Source organism: Silene latifolia, unplaced genomic scaffold (genome assembly GCF_048544455.1).
Source record: "Silene latifolia isolate original U9 population unplaced genomic scaffold, ASM4854445v1 scaffold_73, whole genome shotgun sequence".
Lineage (NCBI taxonomy): Eukaryota > Viridiplantae > Streptophyta > Magnoliopsida > Caryophyllales > Caryophyllaceae > Silene > Silene latifolia.
Window position 1 is genome coordinate 4,057,523 of NW_027413640.1, and position 19,404 is coordinate 4,076,926.

The 19,404-nt window shown below is 38.3% G+C and overlaps 1 protein-coding gene and 1 non-coding gene across 2 annotated transcripts; both read right to left on the minus strand.

Moving 5' to 3' along the window:
* Positions 1-213: 213 nt before the first annotated feature.
* Positions 214-319, minus strand: LOC141640214 (small nucleolar RNA R71). The gene has a single exon (XR_012542904.1). It is a non-coding gene; the product is annotated as a small nucleolar RNA R71 (small nucleolar RNA).
* Positions 320-14,578: 14,259 nt separating this feature from the next.
* Positions 14,579-17,489, minus strand: LOC141640129 (uncharacterized). Its single transcript, XM_074449024.1, has 4 exons — positions 16,072-17,489; positions 15,682-15,959; positions 15,461-15,579; positions 14,579-15,371 (listed from the first exon to the last, which is right to left on the minus strand). The coding sequence occupies exons 1-2, from the start codon at positions 17,487-17,489 to the stop codon at positions 15,869-15,871; spliced, it is 1,509 nt and encodes a 502-aa protein (XP_074305125.1). The 3' UTR covers positions 14,579-15,371; positions 15,461-15,579; positions 15,682-15,868.
* Positions 17,490-19,404: the final 1,915 nt, after the last annotated feature.

Genomic DNA, 19,404 nt, shown 5'->3' on the forward strand with positions numbered 1-19,404 from the left:
TCTCACATGGAGACTTTTTGTGACTATTGTGATGTGATTTCACAAACCGAAGTGACTCAAGACCAAATTCGATGGGTCTTATTTCCTTTTTCTTTGATTGGTACCGCGAAACAATGGCTAAAGAGCCTTGATAACGCTACTCTTGGTATTGACTCTTGGAAGAAATTGGCTCTTGCTTTCTACGAAAAATTCTATCCTCCGAAGAAGACTAACATGCTAAGAGCCCAAATCACGGGGTTCAAACAAAGGGACGAAGAATCTTTGTATGAAGCTTGGGAGCGATTCAAAGGAACTTGTCGCTCATGTCCTCATCATGCACTTAGCGAGTGGTTCTTGGTACAACAATTTTGGAATGGTCTTTATGAAGACTCCCGAAACATTCTCAACATGGGATCAAATGGTATGTTCACCGAAGTTGACGATAATCAAACATGGAATAAGATTGAGGAAATGGTGGTCCATAACTCACACTATAGTAGACCTCGGAAGGCTACTAGAGGAGGAAAGCATGAAGTGGACTCTATTACTCAATTGGATGCACAACTTAGTGCTCATCACTAGTACAGAAATGGCTTTTGGCTACGGTTAAAAACGACTTTTGGCTACGGTTCCTCAACCGTAGTAAATCGGGGCGTTGCCTTAGATCAAGTACTTATGGCTACGGTCAGGAACCGTAGCCAAAAGTGACTTATGGCTACGGTTATTAATAGGAACCGTAGCCTAAAGTGACTTATGGCTACGATTATTCAGATTAAGCCGTAGCCATAAGTCACTTTAGGCTACGGTTCTCTTTTAACAACCGTAGCCGTTTCTCAATTAAATTTTTTTAAAAAAATATATTTCCATTAATTATTTTGTTGAATGTAATGTTTTTATTAAGAATAATAATTAATTACCAGACGAATCTTAAACATAGAATTGTCATTACAAATCAACATTAATTCTCAAAGCTAACAAAATAAGTATAATACAGAGTTACACAGAAAAACAAACTTGTACCAATTTCTAAAATCTTTATTGTTAAAATTGCATCCAAGTGCAAGCAACATGCTCCATTAGACAGAGACAAAGAGCGAGCAAGCGGACGGCGTACAACAAAGAAGAACGACCTATATCAGGAAGAAGCACTAGTCAACAACGACGTGCATAGTAGGCTGTATCAGACAGCGGTGCATCGCCCTACTAGTTATATTGACCTTTGGTTTGTTTGGAAATATGACAAAATAAAGCAAACTCATACAGCTATCTATTTTTGCTGCCATGTTCCATTTACACCAAAAAAAACACACTACATCGATGGTAAGACTGCTCATCATCATCGATACACTACAAGGAGAAAAATTAACATCAAATTATGTGATCACCTGCTCATATGTTTCAGAATGCCTGGCATGATGAAATATGGGATTATTTTAAGAAGAACCGTTAAAAGTGGTTGCGAAAATTCCTGCTGCTGTTTCTGGGACTTCCTGCACAGCAAGAAGAGGATACACAGAGTACCCAATGAACAACGTGATATTTAAGCGTCGCCGGAACGAACCAAAAAAAAACAAATAAGTAAAAAAAATGGTATAGAGGCAGTCTTTCATCAAGGCGAAGCTTTCAGAAAATTTATGCACAATATATGCCTCTCATCAGCTACAACTTTGAATTGAGAGTCTTAACAAGAAAACTTTTAAGTCCAAAGTAATGTTACCAGACAAAAACAATTTTGAACTGAAAGTCACGTACAACCAATACATTGTGCTTTAACTTAATGATCTAATTTAAGGATACCATCACAAATTAATGCCGAAATACACGGTCATCGAACCCTATAATTCAAAGTAAATCAATTTGAATAATCACAAATCCTTCTCAAAGAAAAACATACTTGGTAGATTTATACAAAATTGTTTTTACAAAACAACATTAGTGCGGAAATTCTCATTTATTTTTCGAATGTTGAGCATTAGTGCTAGTATCCTATTGCCGCTAATACTACTATTAAGTATTAACTACATGAATTGGAGGCGTGGCACAAATTGATGAAGAAGGTACATGCCTCGATACTAACCTGCTGTTTTTACATCATCTGGCATCGACTCAAGAAGGGCAGAATTCTGCTGTAGGTGGCACATCCTGGAAGAATAGGAAAATAGATTATCAATACAATTAGAAATAGAATGAAAGGAAAAACTGCATATCCTTTTAAGTAACAAGGATATAGTAGATAGCTTAGTAGACTTGAAAATTGGTATAGCCTTTTGTGTCAATTTGCTAGTATCTACATTTTTTGTGTACATTTGGTTGTTTTTCATGATTAATTACTAAATCAGCCCACATGCGAGTAATCCGTAACATATTCAAGTTAATACATGTAGAATACATGTTTCTAGGAGTATACATCCAAGCAACCTAAAAAGCAAGACAAAGCATATTCACCTTTTCGTATCTCTCAGTGGCAAAAGTATTCTGTTTCTTGGCCAGATCAATAGCACTTTCCAAGTTTCGAGCACCAAATATTTTTTCCACTTGCAGCTCCTTGATCTTAAAAAAGAGGAGGAAGATAGCTACTTATAATATTAGTGTAGAATAGATCAGACATTCACACCAATGAAGAGACGAAAAACAAATTGAAAAACAGTAGCAAAGAAGGGTAAATAATAGAGGGGAAGTTGAGTATTAAGAAAGTGCGATAAATACCTGTTCTTTTGACTGTTCGATTATATAATTAGCATCTGTATCAATTGAATTCATGTCGTATGCTGGCATAAATTCGCTTCTTACTATTCCAATTTCCCTCGCCAAATTAACTGGTAGTAAACAAGAGATGTAAAAAAGTGAAATCATAATCCATTTGAATGGGAATCTTCTCCATAATTTGCAGACAGTTGGCTATCCCTGTGTCTTTATTATGCTTTGACCATCTCAGTGTGATTATATGGACTTTTAACTTTAATGTGATTAAATGGATGTTGACAGGGAGAACCAAGTTTTCATATTTTTGGATTCATTATGTGCATAAGTGCGATCACAATGAGGGCGTTCAAGTCTGTTTTCTAAGACATCCTACTTTCCTCTGAAGGGTAAGTTTCCACTGTTTATGATGCAGGCTTACACCTGTGCGCTGTATAGTTAAGAGCTATATTACAGGCTTCCACTTGTGTGATGTCTTTAACTCAACAAGAGCTACATTATATTTGTGTATACTGCCTGATACAAACTGGAATATTGAGATCATGTACGCGGCACAAAGAAAACCATGACTAAATGCAACTTCTAGTGTCTACTAAACAATATACTCCCGAGACAGTGCTATAAAACATGACGTTTATTTTTGTCTTTGTTACCCTTCGCACATGAGAGATGGCATCTCCGGTCCCAAATCCTACTCTGGAATATTCAATTAAGATGATTAAAAAAACCCCAATCCCAATCCCTAACACGATTAAAAAACTAAATTACTAAGCCCTAACATGATTAAAAAACTAAGGGAACAAAATTCAATAATAAACTAGAATTGTTTTCAATATAGCACCGAAATATAGTGACAATACACACTGAAATCAACTTACCCTAAATCCAAAAGAAAAAAACTAAAGATCAATTGCATATACCCCATCAAAATCCAAAAGAAAAACACTAAATCGGTTGCATATAACGCGAAATAAGCTTACCCTAAATCAAATTAAGCAAAAAAATAAATAAATCAATCAAACAATAAATGATTGCCCAAAAAAATACCAGATTAATTGTCCAGATTAGGGTTGGCGGTGCAGGTGGTGGCGTCGTGAGGGTGGTTGCGTGAGTATCATCGCTGGTGATGGGATGCGTCGTCGTCGTCGTCGTCGTCGTCGTGAGCGAGTGAGGAAATTAGGTTTGTGAGAGGAAAATACCAGATTAATGATCTGAGTTTTATTAGATTTGTTTTAAGAAATAATTAGATTTGTTTTAAGTATTGACTTGTGTGTGCGAGTACAAGTACGAGTGCACACGTGTTTAATAAGTAGCGCCAAAACATCATACACCAAATCTCATCATATGGTTTTGCGCTAAATTTCATTTAATAAATGGCTATGGTCGAAAAAAGAACCGTTGCCTTAATTGTGTATGAAAATACATTTGGCTACGGTTTTTGAGGTGACCGAAGCCTTTTGTGTTTTTTTATATATTTAGCCACGGTTAATTGCCAACAACCGTAGCCATTTATAATAGGCTACGGTTATTTATCATGACCGTAGCCATTTGTACCCGCCTAATGTCATTTCTGTACTAGTGCATATTGATAACATCAACTTGAAGTTTGAGAAGGCTATGGCTAAGCTTTAAGAAGCCTCCAAATCACTAAAGCAACATGTTAATGCCATGGTGGCATCTTCATCAATTCCAAGTGGAATATGTGAGAATTGTGGAACTTTGGGACATGACCAAAGTGAATGTAGGGGAACAAGTGAGCAAGTGAATGCTTTTCAAGCATACAAGAGTGGTACCCCTTATTCCAACTATTACAATGAAAACACCAAATTCCATTCAAATTTCTCATACAAAAGCCAAAATGTTCAAAACCTTCAACCAACATACACCCCACCTCCAATGAGAAACCAAAATCAAAGACCCTTTTACAACCAAAACCAAGGTTACCAAAATCAAACTCCATACACTCAATCAAATGACCAAGGTTTTGATGTTCAAAAAGCGGTCCTCCAAATGCAAAAGAACCAACAAGAGTTTTTCACTCAAATGCAAAAGGATAGCCAAGCAAAAGTAATCACCATTAACAACATACTAGCTCACACAAAGATGTTGGAGACCCAAATGTCTCAATTAGCATCTTCAAGTTCACAAAGACAAAAGGGGCAATTACCACCTCAAGGTAATCCCCCAAGACAAGAATCGGTGAGTGCCATCCATTTGAGGAGTGGTACAAGGTATGAAGGGCCGAAGAAGCCTGTTGATGAAGATGTTGTGAATTCTAGTGACAAGGAAAGAGTTGTTGAAAACTCTAAAGAAGAAGAACCCGCCATTCAAGAAGTTTCAAAGAAGGATGAAGAGAAGGCCAAAGAAAAGGAGCCTATTGTGATTAGACTTCCATTCCCGAGTCATCAAGCTAAGCCTAAGTTTGATGACCAACTTGGAAAATTCATGGATATTGTGAAGAATTTAGAAGTCTCGATTTCGTTCACGGAATTGATCTATCATGTTCCGGCCTATGCAAAGTATATGAAAGATATCCTTACAAAGAAGAAATCAATCCGGAAGCTTGAGACTATTGCTTTCACCAAAGTGAGTAGCGCTATTCTTCAAGGAAGTTCACCTCCAAAGCTCAAGGATCCGGGAAGTTTCTCCATTCCATGCACTATTGGTGACACTACAATCAACAAAGCTTTATTTGACCATGGGGCAAGTGTTAGTGTCATGTCATATTCGGTAAGCAAGAGGCTAGGAATGGGAGAGCTCAAGTGCACTAATATTACACTTTAAATGGCGGATAGATCAACAAAGACACCTTTAGGGGTATGGGAAGATGTTCCCGTAAGAATTGGCAAATTCTTCATCCCGGTGGATTTCGTTATTGTTGACATGGAAGAAGACTCCAACATTCCTATTATTTTAGGAAGACCTTTCTTACACACCGCGGGAGCGGTGATCGATGTAAAACATGGAGAGCTCACCCTTGAAGTGGGAGATGAAACCATCACTTTCAATCTTGACAAGACTATGAGAGCTCCCCGATTGCATGAGCCATGTTTTATGGTTGATCATTATAGCCGAAAAGATGATAGGAAGAAGTTGGCATTTCAATGGAAGAAGAAAGTAGATGATGCTCCATCAAAAGAGCAAGGAAATTGCAACAATGAGAGCTTGAAAAGCTCACCCATGACAAGTGAAGAAGAAGTCCTCATTGGCCAAAAAAAGAAACAAGGAGAGTTATCTTCATCAACTCAAGACATTTTTAGTGATCAAGTGGACGAAGTATGCGGTATTTGGGATGATGAGTTTGAAGGGATATTCAATCCCTATATCGGTAATGCTATGGCCCAAGACCATCATGGAGAACAACAAATGCAAAGATCTATTGAAGATCTTTATCATGACAATGAACAAGCTTTCGACTACTTCTTCAAGGTGTTGAGTAACATCAACAACACCTTGAACATGCCCCCTTGACATCTCATTATTGGATGAGAGTTTGGTGGAGTCCTCCCTAAAACACCATTTGTAAATATTCTAACTCCCTAACTTGCATTTTAATTATCGTATTGCATTTTTTTGTCATTTTTGGATTTCCATTTCTATGCCTTGATCAAGATTTTCATCATTTTGAGAGAAGTGAGGGAGGGACTTATGAGTTTATTGATGTGTAGTGTTTTGCCTTAGTGTGGGGATAGCAATTGCCTAGGCTATCCATGCCTTTATAGTGCCCCACAATAAAGAACACAAGAAATGAAGAATAAAATGACACGAGTTACGAAGCACCCATGGATGGACCTGAATCCGTGTGGAAGAGGCAGAATCCGAGCGGCCCGAGGCGAATCTGCTCGTCTTGAAATGAACCCGAGCGTCCAATGCATAAGACGCTCGTCTTGTGAAGCTGCAGAATTAATTTTTGGGTTTGACTGAGAATCCGAGCATCCCAGCTCAAAAATCCGCTCGTCTCAGCCAGGACGGTCGTCCCAGAGGAAAAGACGCTCGTCTTTACACTGCCAATTTTTGGGATTTCTCCCTGGAAAGGAATCCGAGCGTCTCCGGCATAGGACGCTCGTCCCAGCTTAAGAATCCGCTCGCCTTACTTTCGAGACGCTCATCCCCAGGCATTTTTACTGAACCCAGAAACTGAAGAATCCGAGCGTCCCGGGGCTGAATCTACTCGTCTCCCTCTGCTTTTCAACATCTAGCAGGTCTTTAAACCCCTCCTTCCCAATTCATTTTCATTATTTCAAACATAAACACTACCCAAAACCCCAAAACCCTCATCCTCTCCATCAACAAAAATCAAATTTCTCAACCAAAATCAACCAAATCAAATCCAAACTTCCTCAAAACAAAATTAAATCACTCCTTTAGCAACAACAAGTGATTAAAACACCAAAATCTTCAAGTTTTGAGTCGATTTTTGGGATACAAGGCAACATTCATCTATCCTAAAACGATTTGGGTATTACTATAAATTGAAGATTTCAAGCTTTCTTTGGTGTTACTAAGCAAAGGAGTATGACAAGAACAAAAGGTGGAAACAAGGCACCCCAAAAGAAGACCCTTTCTAAGAGGCAACAAGATCTTCAAGACAAACAAGCATCAAAGGCATTGGTAGTCCATAATGCAAGTTTGGAGATTCAAGAACAAAATCCTCCTATGGAAGCTACTACTTCTACTACTCCGGTCATTGAACAATTAGCAGATTATCCGGAGGTAATTTTCGCTTCTGACTCCCATAGGAAGAAATTTATTCTCTTTGCTAAGAAAACCATCATGCCTACCAAGTTCATTTGTCAAGATACATTGTCAAAATTGGGTGTTCTTGAGCAAACAAAGACCTTTTTCGAGTCTATGGGATTGAGTAAATTGTTTGAAATGCAAGAATTGACCTACTCCTCCCTCACCTTAGAGTTTTTGAGCTCTTTGAAAGTCACAAAGGTGGAGACCCGAACCATTATTGAGTTTCGTCTTGAGAATGTGGATAGATGCTTATCTTATGACGAAATTGGTAAGATATTTGGCCTTAGTGATAACCCGACTTTTACAAAGAAGTCTACCAAGTATGACCCCGCTCCTCTATGGAAGGCCATTTCGGGAAATAAATTCACATCTTATCATGATTGTCGTGCTCTCTTAGTCCATCATCCGGGCATAAGAGTATGGCATAAGGTTGTTGAGAATACCTTGATAGCTAGGAAAGGCACAAATCATCTTACCGAACTTGATTTTGTTCTTCTTGAGTCGGCTTTGAACATTGGGAGAGAGTTCACCAAGCCATACAATGCTTTACGACTTTTAATTGATAGATGGCTCAATGTTGATTGTGGCAAAGAAGGCACGACCTTTATTGTCAATGGAGGATTAGTGACTTATTTGGCTAAGCACTTTAACCGAGATTTCAACAAGAATGAGACTTATACACCGGTAAAGGGGGGCCATATCATTGATCTACCCACCATGATTCTAAAGTTCAAATAGGTCAAGAATGATACTCTTGATAACAAATTTGGGTGGTTGACAAATGAAGCTAAATCCTTCACATTGCCTAGCAAGATTTTCCGCTTGGATGTTCATAGACCGAATTACCTTCTCCCAATCTCCGAAGAAGCCGAATACATCATTCAACACCAAGGGGAAGAAGTTGCCAAGCCCCCCTCCTCCATTATCACCCCACCTTATCCAGTTGTCTACCACGAGTTCAACCCCGAAAATGACGAGGCGGGAAACGATTACTTGATGCTATTGATGAGGGAAATGCATAGACAAGCTTATAATGATAAAGTTGATGCTTACAAATCACAATATCCGCCCCTCCTACATCTTGCTAGGCAAGGACTTCTCGATCCATCTTGTCCTTTGCCTAGTTGGGCGGATAAGGAGGTATTCTTTCCTAGCACTTCTAGAGGTGGTATACCGGGTGAAGAGGAGATGGTTGTTGATGAGATTGATGAGCAAGAAGGTGAAGATGAAGAAGTTCAAAACGAAAAGGAAAATGAGGATGAACAAGAAAGTGAAAGTGAGAGTGGAAATGACTCCACATCCATGGAGGTTGATGATGCCTCAAGTGACGAAGTTGATGATGATGATGATGACACGATGGGTGAGGACTAGCAAACACTTGGAGGATCCTACATGCTTACACCTCCTTTATGGTTTGTATACTTCTCTTGTTTTTATTTTATCTTGATCATTTTGTGGAGTCCTAGCAACATTGGAGGACTAACACCTTGGTTCCATTAAGGTGTTCATTTTTATTGTTCCCATTTTTAAAATCCAAAATGATAAATTTTAGTTTCATGCATTGCATTTTTTATGCATGAACTCCCCCAATTTTTGACATTAGAAATAGTGTATTTTGGTTTGGGGAAGTTTATGCATATGCATTGGGAGCTAATCTAAATTATGCTCTCCACCATACAAAAACACATGCATCATGTAGTATAGCTTAGTTTAGTTTGCATTTAGTTTAGAAATCATGCATATTCATATATATTGCATAAATTCCTATCGTATTGACCATTGAAGATAATGCCCATACTAGTGTGGGGATGGGAAATTCTAACTTGACTTTTAAAAAAAACCAAAAATACAAAAAAAAATTAAAAAATTTCGAAAATACAAAAAAAAATTGAAAAATTGAAAAATCCAAAAACATGTTCATTTCCTTTGTAGTGTAGTCTTGTATATATAGTTTTGTACATATTGTGTTTGTCCATCCTTTTTCACATTGACCGACTACGCCACATCCGAGACATGAGGATATAGAAGACCGCATGGTATGATCTTTCCAATCTCCTTTTTTCTCTTTATGTTAATGACTATGTGGCCTTATTTTGATTGATGCGGTAAAAACAATGTGAAATTAGGATTGCATTTAGTTTATATGGCATACTAGTTGGTAGAAGCATATGCATTAGGATGTATATATGATAGTTGCATCATGGCATATAGTTGCATTTAGGAAAAATTTTGTGAAACCGTCTATTTGGGAAGCTTGACAAGTGTGTGTATAAGGCCCTTGTAGATACTTTTTCTTCTTAAGACTTTGCTTGTTAGAATACTTGTAAAACACCCTAGGATGTGTCATGCTAGTATCCTTTGACCCATGGATTAAGGCCAAGTCAAGAGTACCTTGTGGTGTGATAACTCTTTGGCTACCGTTTATTCCAAGGTGACCCTTGAAACCATGCAACCATCATCCACATTCTACCATATTTTTGTCATCAAAGGGAATGGGCACAAAAATTGTTCAAAAATTTGAGTTCAAGAAATGAAATGAAAAGTCAAAAAAGTTTGCAATTGCATCAAAAGAAAAGAGGAGTAATAAAAATAAAAACTCATATGCTTCAAATATAAGGCACCCTCGTTACTAATTGGGGTGACATTGAAAATGTTCAAAAGAAATGCAAAGAAAAGTTGAAAATTGTCAAGAATTGAAATGCCAAACATCAAAGAAATGGCAATTCTCAAATGTTATATGCCACAAATTGGGGGGAATAACAACAACAAAAGCAAACTCCCAAAATGAAACTCAAATACTATTGATCCCTTTTTCCATCGTATCCACTTTTGTGCATGGTAGAGAGGGGACGACCCTTCTTCTTGTTTAGGCAAGAAGGGGAATTTCGCGATCCTCCAGTGTTTCTAACACCATAGGGAGCATACTCTTAACGAAAGCATTTAACGATTGAGGACAAAGGTACCCTATCTTGACACAACTTGGAGGTGATTTATTGCTATCCTTCTAGGCTTAGTAGTTTGAAGAAACTATATCTTTAATGGAATGTGTACCCTTGAATTGCTTCCCCTTTAGATAATTTCCGCCACTTAGACGAGGAAAGTGTCTATTCTTTTGTAGATGCATCCATTACTTGATTTTACGTGCTTTAATGATTGGATGTGTCGCCATTTTGGCAAGACCCACCTTGCCTTGCAAGAAGGCATCCTACCTCATGGTTGTCTTGTTGTGAATTGAAGGGGTGGAGTGAGACCCGCTAATTGTCTCATATCGGCTATATTAGTATGTTAGTTTAAATAAGGGCCCTAGTTTTGTCACCTCTTTACTCGGGACGAGCAAAGGTTCGGTTTGGGGATATTTGATGTGACTCATTTTAGAGCATATTTAGTCCCCGAATTAGCCTTGTTCCAATGCTTTTTAGTGCATAAATTGGTCATTTACTATCTTTAGTCTTTCGTTTTGCATATTCTTTGAGGTTTTGTTTCCTTGGTAGGAGAGGAGTGCAAACCTTGCATTTTCATGGCAAAATGGAGCTAAATTGATCGAATCTAATGACCAAGCATCAAAGTGAAGACAAGACTAGAAGGCCTATGTAAATAATGAAGTAGATGGGCAATGATGAGAAGATCCTTGCATCCCCAACAAGATCCTTGAGGATTGTTGGAAGAAGAAAAGAAGAAAAGAAGAAGAAGCTTGCTGAGCTACTATCTGGGCGTCTTGGCCACGGGACGAGCGTCCTGGCTGGCTACAATTCGAGCGTCCCGTAGCCAGTCCACTCATCCTAGCCCTCTAAAATCCGAGCGTCTCATGCCTCAGGCCGCTCGTATTCCTTCCCAGTGCAAGCCGTCTCCTCCTCGGTCCACTCGGGATACGCATATTCCTTGAAGACTAGCGAAGCGGAGATGAGCATCTCCTTCGAGAGGAGCACTTCCTCAACTTTTCTTAATGGTCTTAATCGTCATTTAAGCCCTTAGTAACCCTAATTTATGTACCTAATCCTTAGTATAAATACCCCATTGTACTAATTAGATTATCATGTTCTATATATGCAATCTTAATCTCATTCTAATCTTGTAATCAACTTTTGATTAAGCATTAATACAAATCTCATTTCCTTAATTTCTCTATTGTTCATCATTTATTTTGGGTAATTGAAGATTATTTGGGGTTTATTTGGAGGATTGACAACCTTCCAATCATTCATCAAGTACTTCTATTATTCTTTGCTTATTATTTTGGAATCATCATTAGGTATAATTCTCTTAATCCCTTTTTAATTACTGTTAATCATCTTCATTTATTCATCATGTTTTGTCTTGCTAGTATGATTGACAACCTTGTTAGCATGTTAAACTTGATAATGAGTGAATAGTCCTCTTAACTAGGGTTAATGGGGAATTAGGGGAAACCAACATGGGGGATGATTCATGCTTAATCTAATATGTTCACATAATTTATTTGCTTGCTTTTTGTGATCTCAACTTATGCACATGTTATGTTTGATGAAATGCGAGCCTATGAATCCTTGCATTTTTTACCCATCACTTACCTTTTCAATGAGACTTGTAATACATAAACCAACTCGAGTCTCATTAGACCATGCATATAGTTGAGTAGGGAGGATTAAGTCGACTTGTAGGTGTTGTACAATCTAATCGATTCGGCTCCGGGGCACAAACCTTCCTAGGATTGTAAGATATAAACCAACTCGATCCTATCACAACAATAATTGCTTGCTTATAATTTGAGAATATGTTTGTATGATCAATTTCCATGAATCCCCTATGAACCCATGACACCCTAGTTCTTTTAATCAATTGTTTACATCTCATTTTAATCATCTTGCTTGTTTATTTACATTGTTATTTAGTTTAGTGATCTTCTTATCTCAACCCAAATTGTGACAGCCTTAGACACCACTACTTGCAATCGAAAATCCTACATCAATACCCGTCCCATGGGATCCGACCTTTACTTACCTCTTTACTAATAGTAGAGTAGTTTGTGAAGTTATAAATATTGTTTTGGTCTAGGTGCTCCTAACGACAAGTAACCGAAAACGATAGTCCGACCATTATACCTGGCCCGATTTTTTATCTCCTCATTCCTGGCCACATTTAATGGTAATAAGGAGATAAGGGGCACTTGTTGGGCTAAGAGTTATCCTGCCTGATCAGAAAAAAGTTAGGCGAAGAAGTATAAATTAGCCTGGACAGGGGCAACCCAGCACAAAGCATACTACACTTAGACAGGCACCAACCAGGAGGGAAAGACTGGTCAGGCCATCTATTTAGGCCAGACCTGAAGGAATAATACATCAACCATATATTGCGCACTACTAGAACGAGTCAAGAATAGTCAAAGTACAACAAAGAAGTTCCTACTTACACGGAGGACTTATTTAACAGAATCTACAACGAGTATAGAGCAGTTAACCAAGCAGAGATACAGGCGGGCAGTTTTGTGTTGTCAAATACCTGCCTCCGGGTAAATAGGGCACGAGGCCTATTACCTAGGAACGTTCTAATAAACATGGGGAAGATCGTTGGAGATCAAATGGAGCTACTATAACTAGCAAAGAGGAGAAAGGAAAAGGATCATCAACTACTCACGCATTTACTCTCATTTTATTGTATACACTCTAAGCAATTCTACTAAGCATTCATACTTTCAACAAGCCTGACGTACACATTCCCTGTCAGGGTACTGAAAATTATAGTGACAATCCCTCCTGGCTTGGTGCCCGTGGTTTTTTCCCTTATTCCCAGGGTTTTCCACGAACAAATCTTTGTCTTTCACTTTATTGTTCATTCTTTACTTATTTGTCGTACTAGTCAGGCATCATTAATTGAGTTAGATCACCCTGCAAACTAAACCCCTGGCAAGATATTACTTCCGTGTAAAATCTTGCTAAAACAGAATACAAAAACCTCTATTTATAGTAGATTAGGCCGAATAAGAGGACTCCTAAAACTGCCTGAAAACAACTTTCCTAAACTCGGCCCTTAGAGAATTGGCAAATTTGCCTTATTACAACTTGCTAGGATTAGAAAAGAACCCACAAGGAAATAAAAACACTACCTTAAACTTATTAGCCAAAATAAAATAAGGAAACTAAAATTATAAGACTCGATTTAGGGAAGTAAACTTCAGTCAGTTCATCACCCGCGTAGAAGTTGGACAGCTCAACTTAAAACGATCATATCTGTTAATCATTAAAATATCTAGTGTATATTCTCCGTATCTTACTGCCTTGCTCGTTACTCTATATATCTTTCTTGTAATTATACTTTCCTAATATCTTTGTATAGTTTAGGTAATTAGGTCTTTTCTCTTCTAAGTGTTGTATTTGTAATCACTATATATATTGTAATTCTTACATTAATGAAATCACAACAGTCAATATCAATTCTTCTCAACGTTTACATGGTATCGAGCTTGTAAGATCCGACCTACTCACATACAATCAATTTTTTTTCGGTCTCCTTCATCCCCCTACCCGGTTCTCCCATGGCTCCTCATGGCAATCTCATCCCGAATCCCAATGATCCCAACACTCCTTTTATCGATGTCAACCTTTCTCAATGCAAAGAACTCACCCCTCTCACTTATTTCAATAGGAAAACTCAACTTTCCAACATCCTTTTCGGCTACGATTTGATAAAATTCGTAGACGGAACTCATCCCGTTCCTCCTGCCACTCTGACTAATGAAACAACAAAAGCTACCACATCAAACCCGGTGTGACACCCCCATATACCAAGGAGCCTTAACAAGACCTTCCCTAGCATATAAGGGCGTCACCATATCGGTTGCCCGAGGACAGTAATAATCAAAAGTCGATAAAAGAACAATTAAAGTTCATTACAAGTGATTAAACAAACTAAGATAACAAAGATACAACTCAAACTACTACCAACTAGGTGATCTACACTTCTCTCAAGACTCGTGAAGGCCTCATCCCGCCAAGTATCCAGCTATCAACCAAGGCATACCTGCTATGCAATGTTGTCAGGATCGGGATTATACTTTGGATCGTGGAGATCTCATAGGATCGGATCATGGGATCGGATCGTAGGATCGTACGATTCTACGATTTTCACTAATTTAGCTATAATTGATGGAAGGGATCTAACAAATATGTAAAGCAACTATAAAAAAAACATAAATAAAGTACTAATCTTATAATTATAAAAGCGACAATAGCGTTTTGGAACAAAAGAAGCGATATTTCAACCGCTAATGTTACCACTACTACAATTAAGAAGTAAAACGATGAAAAAAGAGGTGACAAGAACAACTTGGAGTCTTGACAACATACTGAAACCAAGAATAAATGTTAAGTCATGGTTTACAATGTTGAAATTTCATCCAAATGATCCATCACCTATGGTTCAATTACTGCCACACACAAAAGCATTAGTTAGTCTTCATAACCGAAGTTCCTGTCATCCACTTCATCACTTCCCAAGTCAGCACCAGTAGTACCCATGCCGATTTGGCGATTATCATTTTTATAAATGGCATCGAAGTCGTAACCACTGGACAACATATCAAAATCATCGACATGATCAAATTCATTGGAACCAACAAGATTTGCTGCGACTTCTTCAATGTCATCGTCACTTATCTGCTCATACTCTAAATTTTCATCTGGACACCTAGTTGCAGTCAAGTCTTCATAATTGTTCTGCTCCTCAATTCGTGATGCTCTCTCTCATGCAGACCTCCTTGCTGCTCTGTCTAGCGCATTTAACCATGCCCCATCAGAAGGAAGAAGAAGTTCCTCCCTCTCCGTTATCCACTCATCATCGGAAGGTAGGTCCTCCAATATAATGGATTCTTGTATTATAGCTCGCTTCTGTTTTTTACGTTGTACTCTCAGATTGTACATTATAAACACCAAATCGTTCATTTTTTGTTGATGAAGGCGATTCCTCTTCTTAGTATGAACCTGTAAATACAATGTATTAGCATCAAACCATAAAGATAAGATCATAAGATTGTAAATAACTATATATTACTTAATATAAACACAATTACCATCTCAAAAGCACTCCAATTTCTCTCACAACCCGACGAACTACATGTTAAGCTTAGGATACGTATTGCAAATTTTTTTAATTCTGGACAATCGTCTCCGTAAGAATCCTACCAGTCCGCTACACAACACACACATTTTAAAAATGACATTAGCAAATGACTTATATATGCACTCAAGATAAGAGATATTGATGATTAAAAAAAATATGAACATGACGCACCTGGTGTTTTCTTTGTTCTGGTATTTATAGCAGTAGGTAATCCAAACAGGCCCCTTGCATTTTTAAAGGCGTCCATTTGAAGATCTATACGCGTTCTTTCTTCAGGATCAGACACCATTCTTTCCAAGCAAGTATACAAACCCATTTTCACATCTGCACTAGATTTAAAATCGGGGCTATATTGAAATTATGGGTTCAAATAGTAGGCTGTAGCATGCAACGGTCTCTGCATTTGAGCTTCCCATCTTTCATCAATAATGTCCCACAGTGGCTTATAACTATATATGAATGAAAGAGAGACATAAATAAGCAAACACATAACAACTAAGGCAAACAAAAATTTAAAAGAAGTAGTAATTCAGTGTTAACTGTTAAGAAAGTGTTACATACTTTTTTTCAACATGATTAAAGTTTTCCTTGATTTGATCCTTAGCTCTTGTCATTGCCTCATAGATGAAACCCATTACCGAGTTTTCATCAGAATCTACCATACGAAGAACCTTTACTAATGGCAATGCAGCTCTCAAACATGTAATAATCCCTGGCCAGAACCCTTTAGTGTCCAAAACTATTCTTTGCACATTTTTACCTTCAACGGATTTGCAAAATTTACTACCTTTCCACTTATCAGAAGCAAATAATGCTAAGAGAGGACCTTTTTGCTCATTTAAACATCTTAATGTTAGGTAGGATGTAGCAAATCTGGTCACAGCAGGTCGTATAAGCTCCCTATCTTTCGTAAATTCTTTCATCCAACAATGGAGTAACGTCCTAGAGTAGATATACGTTGTTATCTTTCTAGCTTTTGTTATTGTCACACCATGAATGCTAATCTTTTTATCAAGATCCTCTAGCATCAAATCAATACAGTGAGCTGCACATGGTGTCCAGAACAGTTTTGGCCTTTTCTCCATCAACCTCAGCCCGGCCGCTTTATAGTTTGCTGCATTGTCAGTAACAATTTGCACTACATTTTCTTCGCCAACTTTCTCTACAATAGCATCTAACATCTCAAGTACCTTATCGGCTGTCTTAGATATCTCAGAAGTGTCAATAGATGACAGAAAAACAGTCCCTTTAGGACTATTAACTAAGAAATTACAAATGGAACGTTTTTTCCTATCACTCCATCCATCAGACATAATCGTACAACCTGTTTTTTTCCATTCTTCTTTGTACTCATCAAGCATCTTCATCACATTTTCGACTTCCTTGTTCAAAAATTTGACTCTAATCTCATGATAAGACGGGGGTTTTAGTCCAATACCAAACTTTCCAACCATGTGAATCATTATTGGAAATTCAGGATTATTGACTACATTAAACGGAATACCACTAGTGTAGAAAAAACGAGCAATTTGTTGGCAAACTTCCTCCCTTTCACCTCTTTTATATTTTTTATTTAGAGTAGTTTGTACAGACCCTCCTTTCCTGGTTACAAAGGAATCCATAGCTCCCCTTGTCTTTTTATTATACCCATGACGTGATATTCCAGAATAATCATCCTCATCACCAATGTCATTCATTTTCCTTTTCTTGTTATTTGCTTCCTCGACTTGTTTTTCTAACAATGCTCTAAACTCTTCTTTAATTTCATCAGGGACTTGTAAGCAAGGTTCAACATTGTTACGGGTGCCAGCAAGATGATGTTTCAGCCTATAAACACCACCACCACGAGTAACGCCACAATATTTACATTTAACCTTTTTCTGTGCCCCATCTATCTCAGTGCCATGCTCCCAACCCGGGTCACTTCTATTACCAGGAGCGTTTTTTCTTTTAGGTTTACTTGAAGCAGAACTTGACATCTTTCAATACAAAGTATAAGATTGAACACAGGTAAGCCCCATTTGAAGTGATCAAGTTATACAGTGATAAACTGATAACAAAAGTACAAGTGTATAACAGAAACTAAGCCTACCAGCCTACCATGACGAATGAACTAATTTCAGAATTAAGCTGAAACAATTAATTCATAGTTCATCGTTTCATACAAGTATAGACGTCTAGTTCAGCATAGATGTCAAGTACACAACGATTGAAAAAAAGAAATTAAGCATAAAGATGAGTAAGAATGTAAGATTGAAAAATAGAAATTATAAAAATTAAAAGAGCTACTCGAATAATTGAAAAACGAAAAGTAAAACCTTAAATATGAGTAAGAATGTAAGATTAATCATACCATGAATATCCTTGATGATAAATGATGAGTTACTGAGTGATGATTGATGATTAATCAAATTGGGAATTAGGTTTTCATCGTAAGGAAGAAGCACTGGCAATTTGATAGTGTTGTTCACTAGTTTGGTTATTATTTTCTTAATTTTTTTAGTTTTTTTAGCTAAATGAATAAGTATTAGTAATGGGCCTTAGCCAATGTAATAAGTTTTAGCCCAAAACATGTTATATGGCTTTTATAAGCCATTTAAATAGGATCGTATGATCCCATGTGGAATCGCGATCCCACCGATTTTAAACGATTCTACACGATTCTATGACGATTCTACTCCGTGACGATCCTATGAACGACTTGGATTGTTTGCCTCTTTTTGGATCGTACGATCTTACGATCTGGATCGCGATTTTAACAACATTGCTTCTAAGACTGACTGCTCACCATAAGTGATCACGGCAGACACAACAGAAACAAACAAGAAGACAAAACCACCCAAGGCTAGTAACCGAAGAGACACACCAACCACTTGACACAACAAAGCAGACACAACAGCACACACACACACCAGCCACATCTCCGCCAATCAATCATCCTCACCGACTGTCCACTGGACCAGCCCTGCCAGTGGGGGACCGCAACCGTTCCCACCTAAGCCCTGCTCATCATACCGAGCGATAACCCTGTCCCATTAATATGCACATCCCCTCCCGTGGTGGGTTCCACGGAGGGCGAAACTAGGGCGTGAAGAGACTACCGCAAGTGACTCCACTCAGCCGAGGACGCACCTTGTGAACCAGAGACAAACGAACAAAATCAGCTGTACCACAACAACGACAACGAAACTACACAACACCAACCAACTATCACAATCAGAAAACCACGCCGACACTACAGCAATCAAACCACATCAAAAGACACTCTAGACAATCAACAGTACTGAGTAGGCGAACCTACCTTTAGCGCACCGCAGCGATTCCACTCCCGGTCACAAGATGTCAAACAACCACGCAGCACACCTATACAAACAGTACAATCATCTATCACAACCACTACAACCCTAACTGAAACCAACAAAAATAATGATGATGATGATGATGACATACCTACGCATAGCATCCTGGCATCAAGACCGCTACCCGACTCAAGCAACCCATCCCTACGGCACAAGCATCCTTAAAGGCTCCCATGGAAGAGGCCATGGTGAAGGGAAGAAGGAGAGACGACATCTAGGTTTAGGGAAGAGGCGGAAATGATTTGCGGTTTCTCAAAACACGATTTATAAATCCTCGCTGTAAAGACGTTACTCGATCGAGTAACTGACTTACTCGATCGAGTGGCCCCTACTCGATCGAGCCTCCAAGCTACTCGATCAAGTGGCCTTGACTAGATCGAGTACCACACTCCCAAAGCTTACCATGGCACAAGATATATCTCGTAAGGTTTTCCTAAGACCACGACATGTCACTAAGGTCGATCAACGTCAGTCAACGGGTCCCTAAAAGGACGGGTATTACAGTCTTCCCCCCTTAAAAAGAACTTCGTCCCCG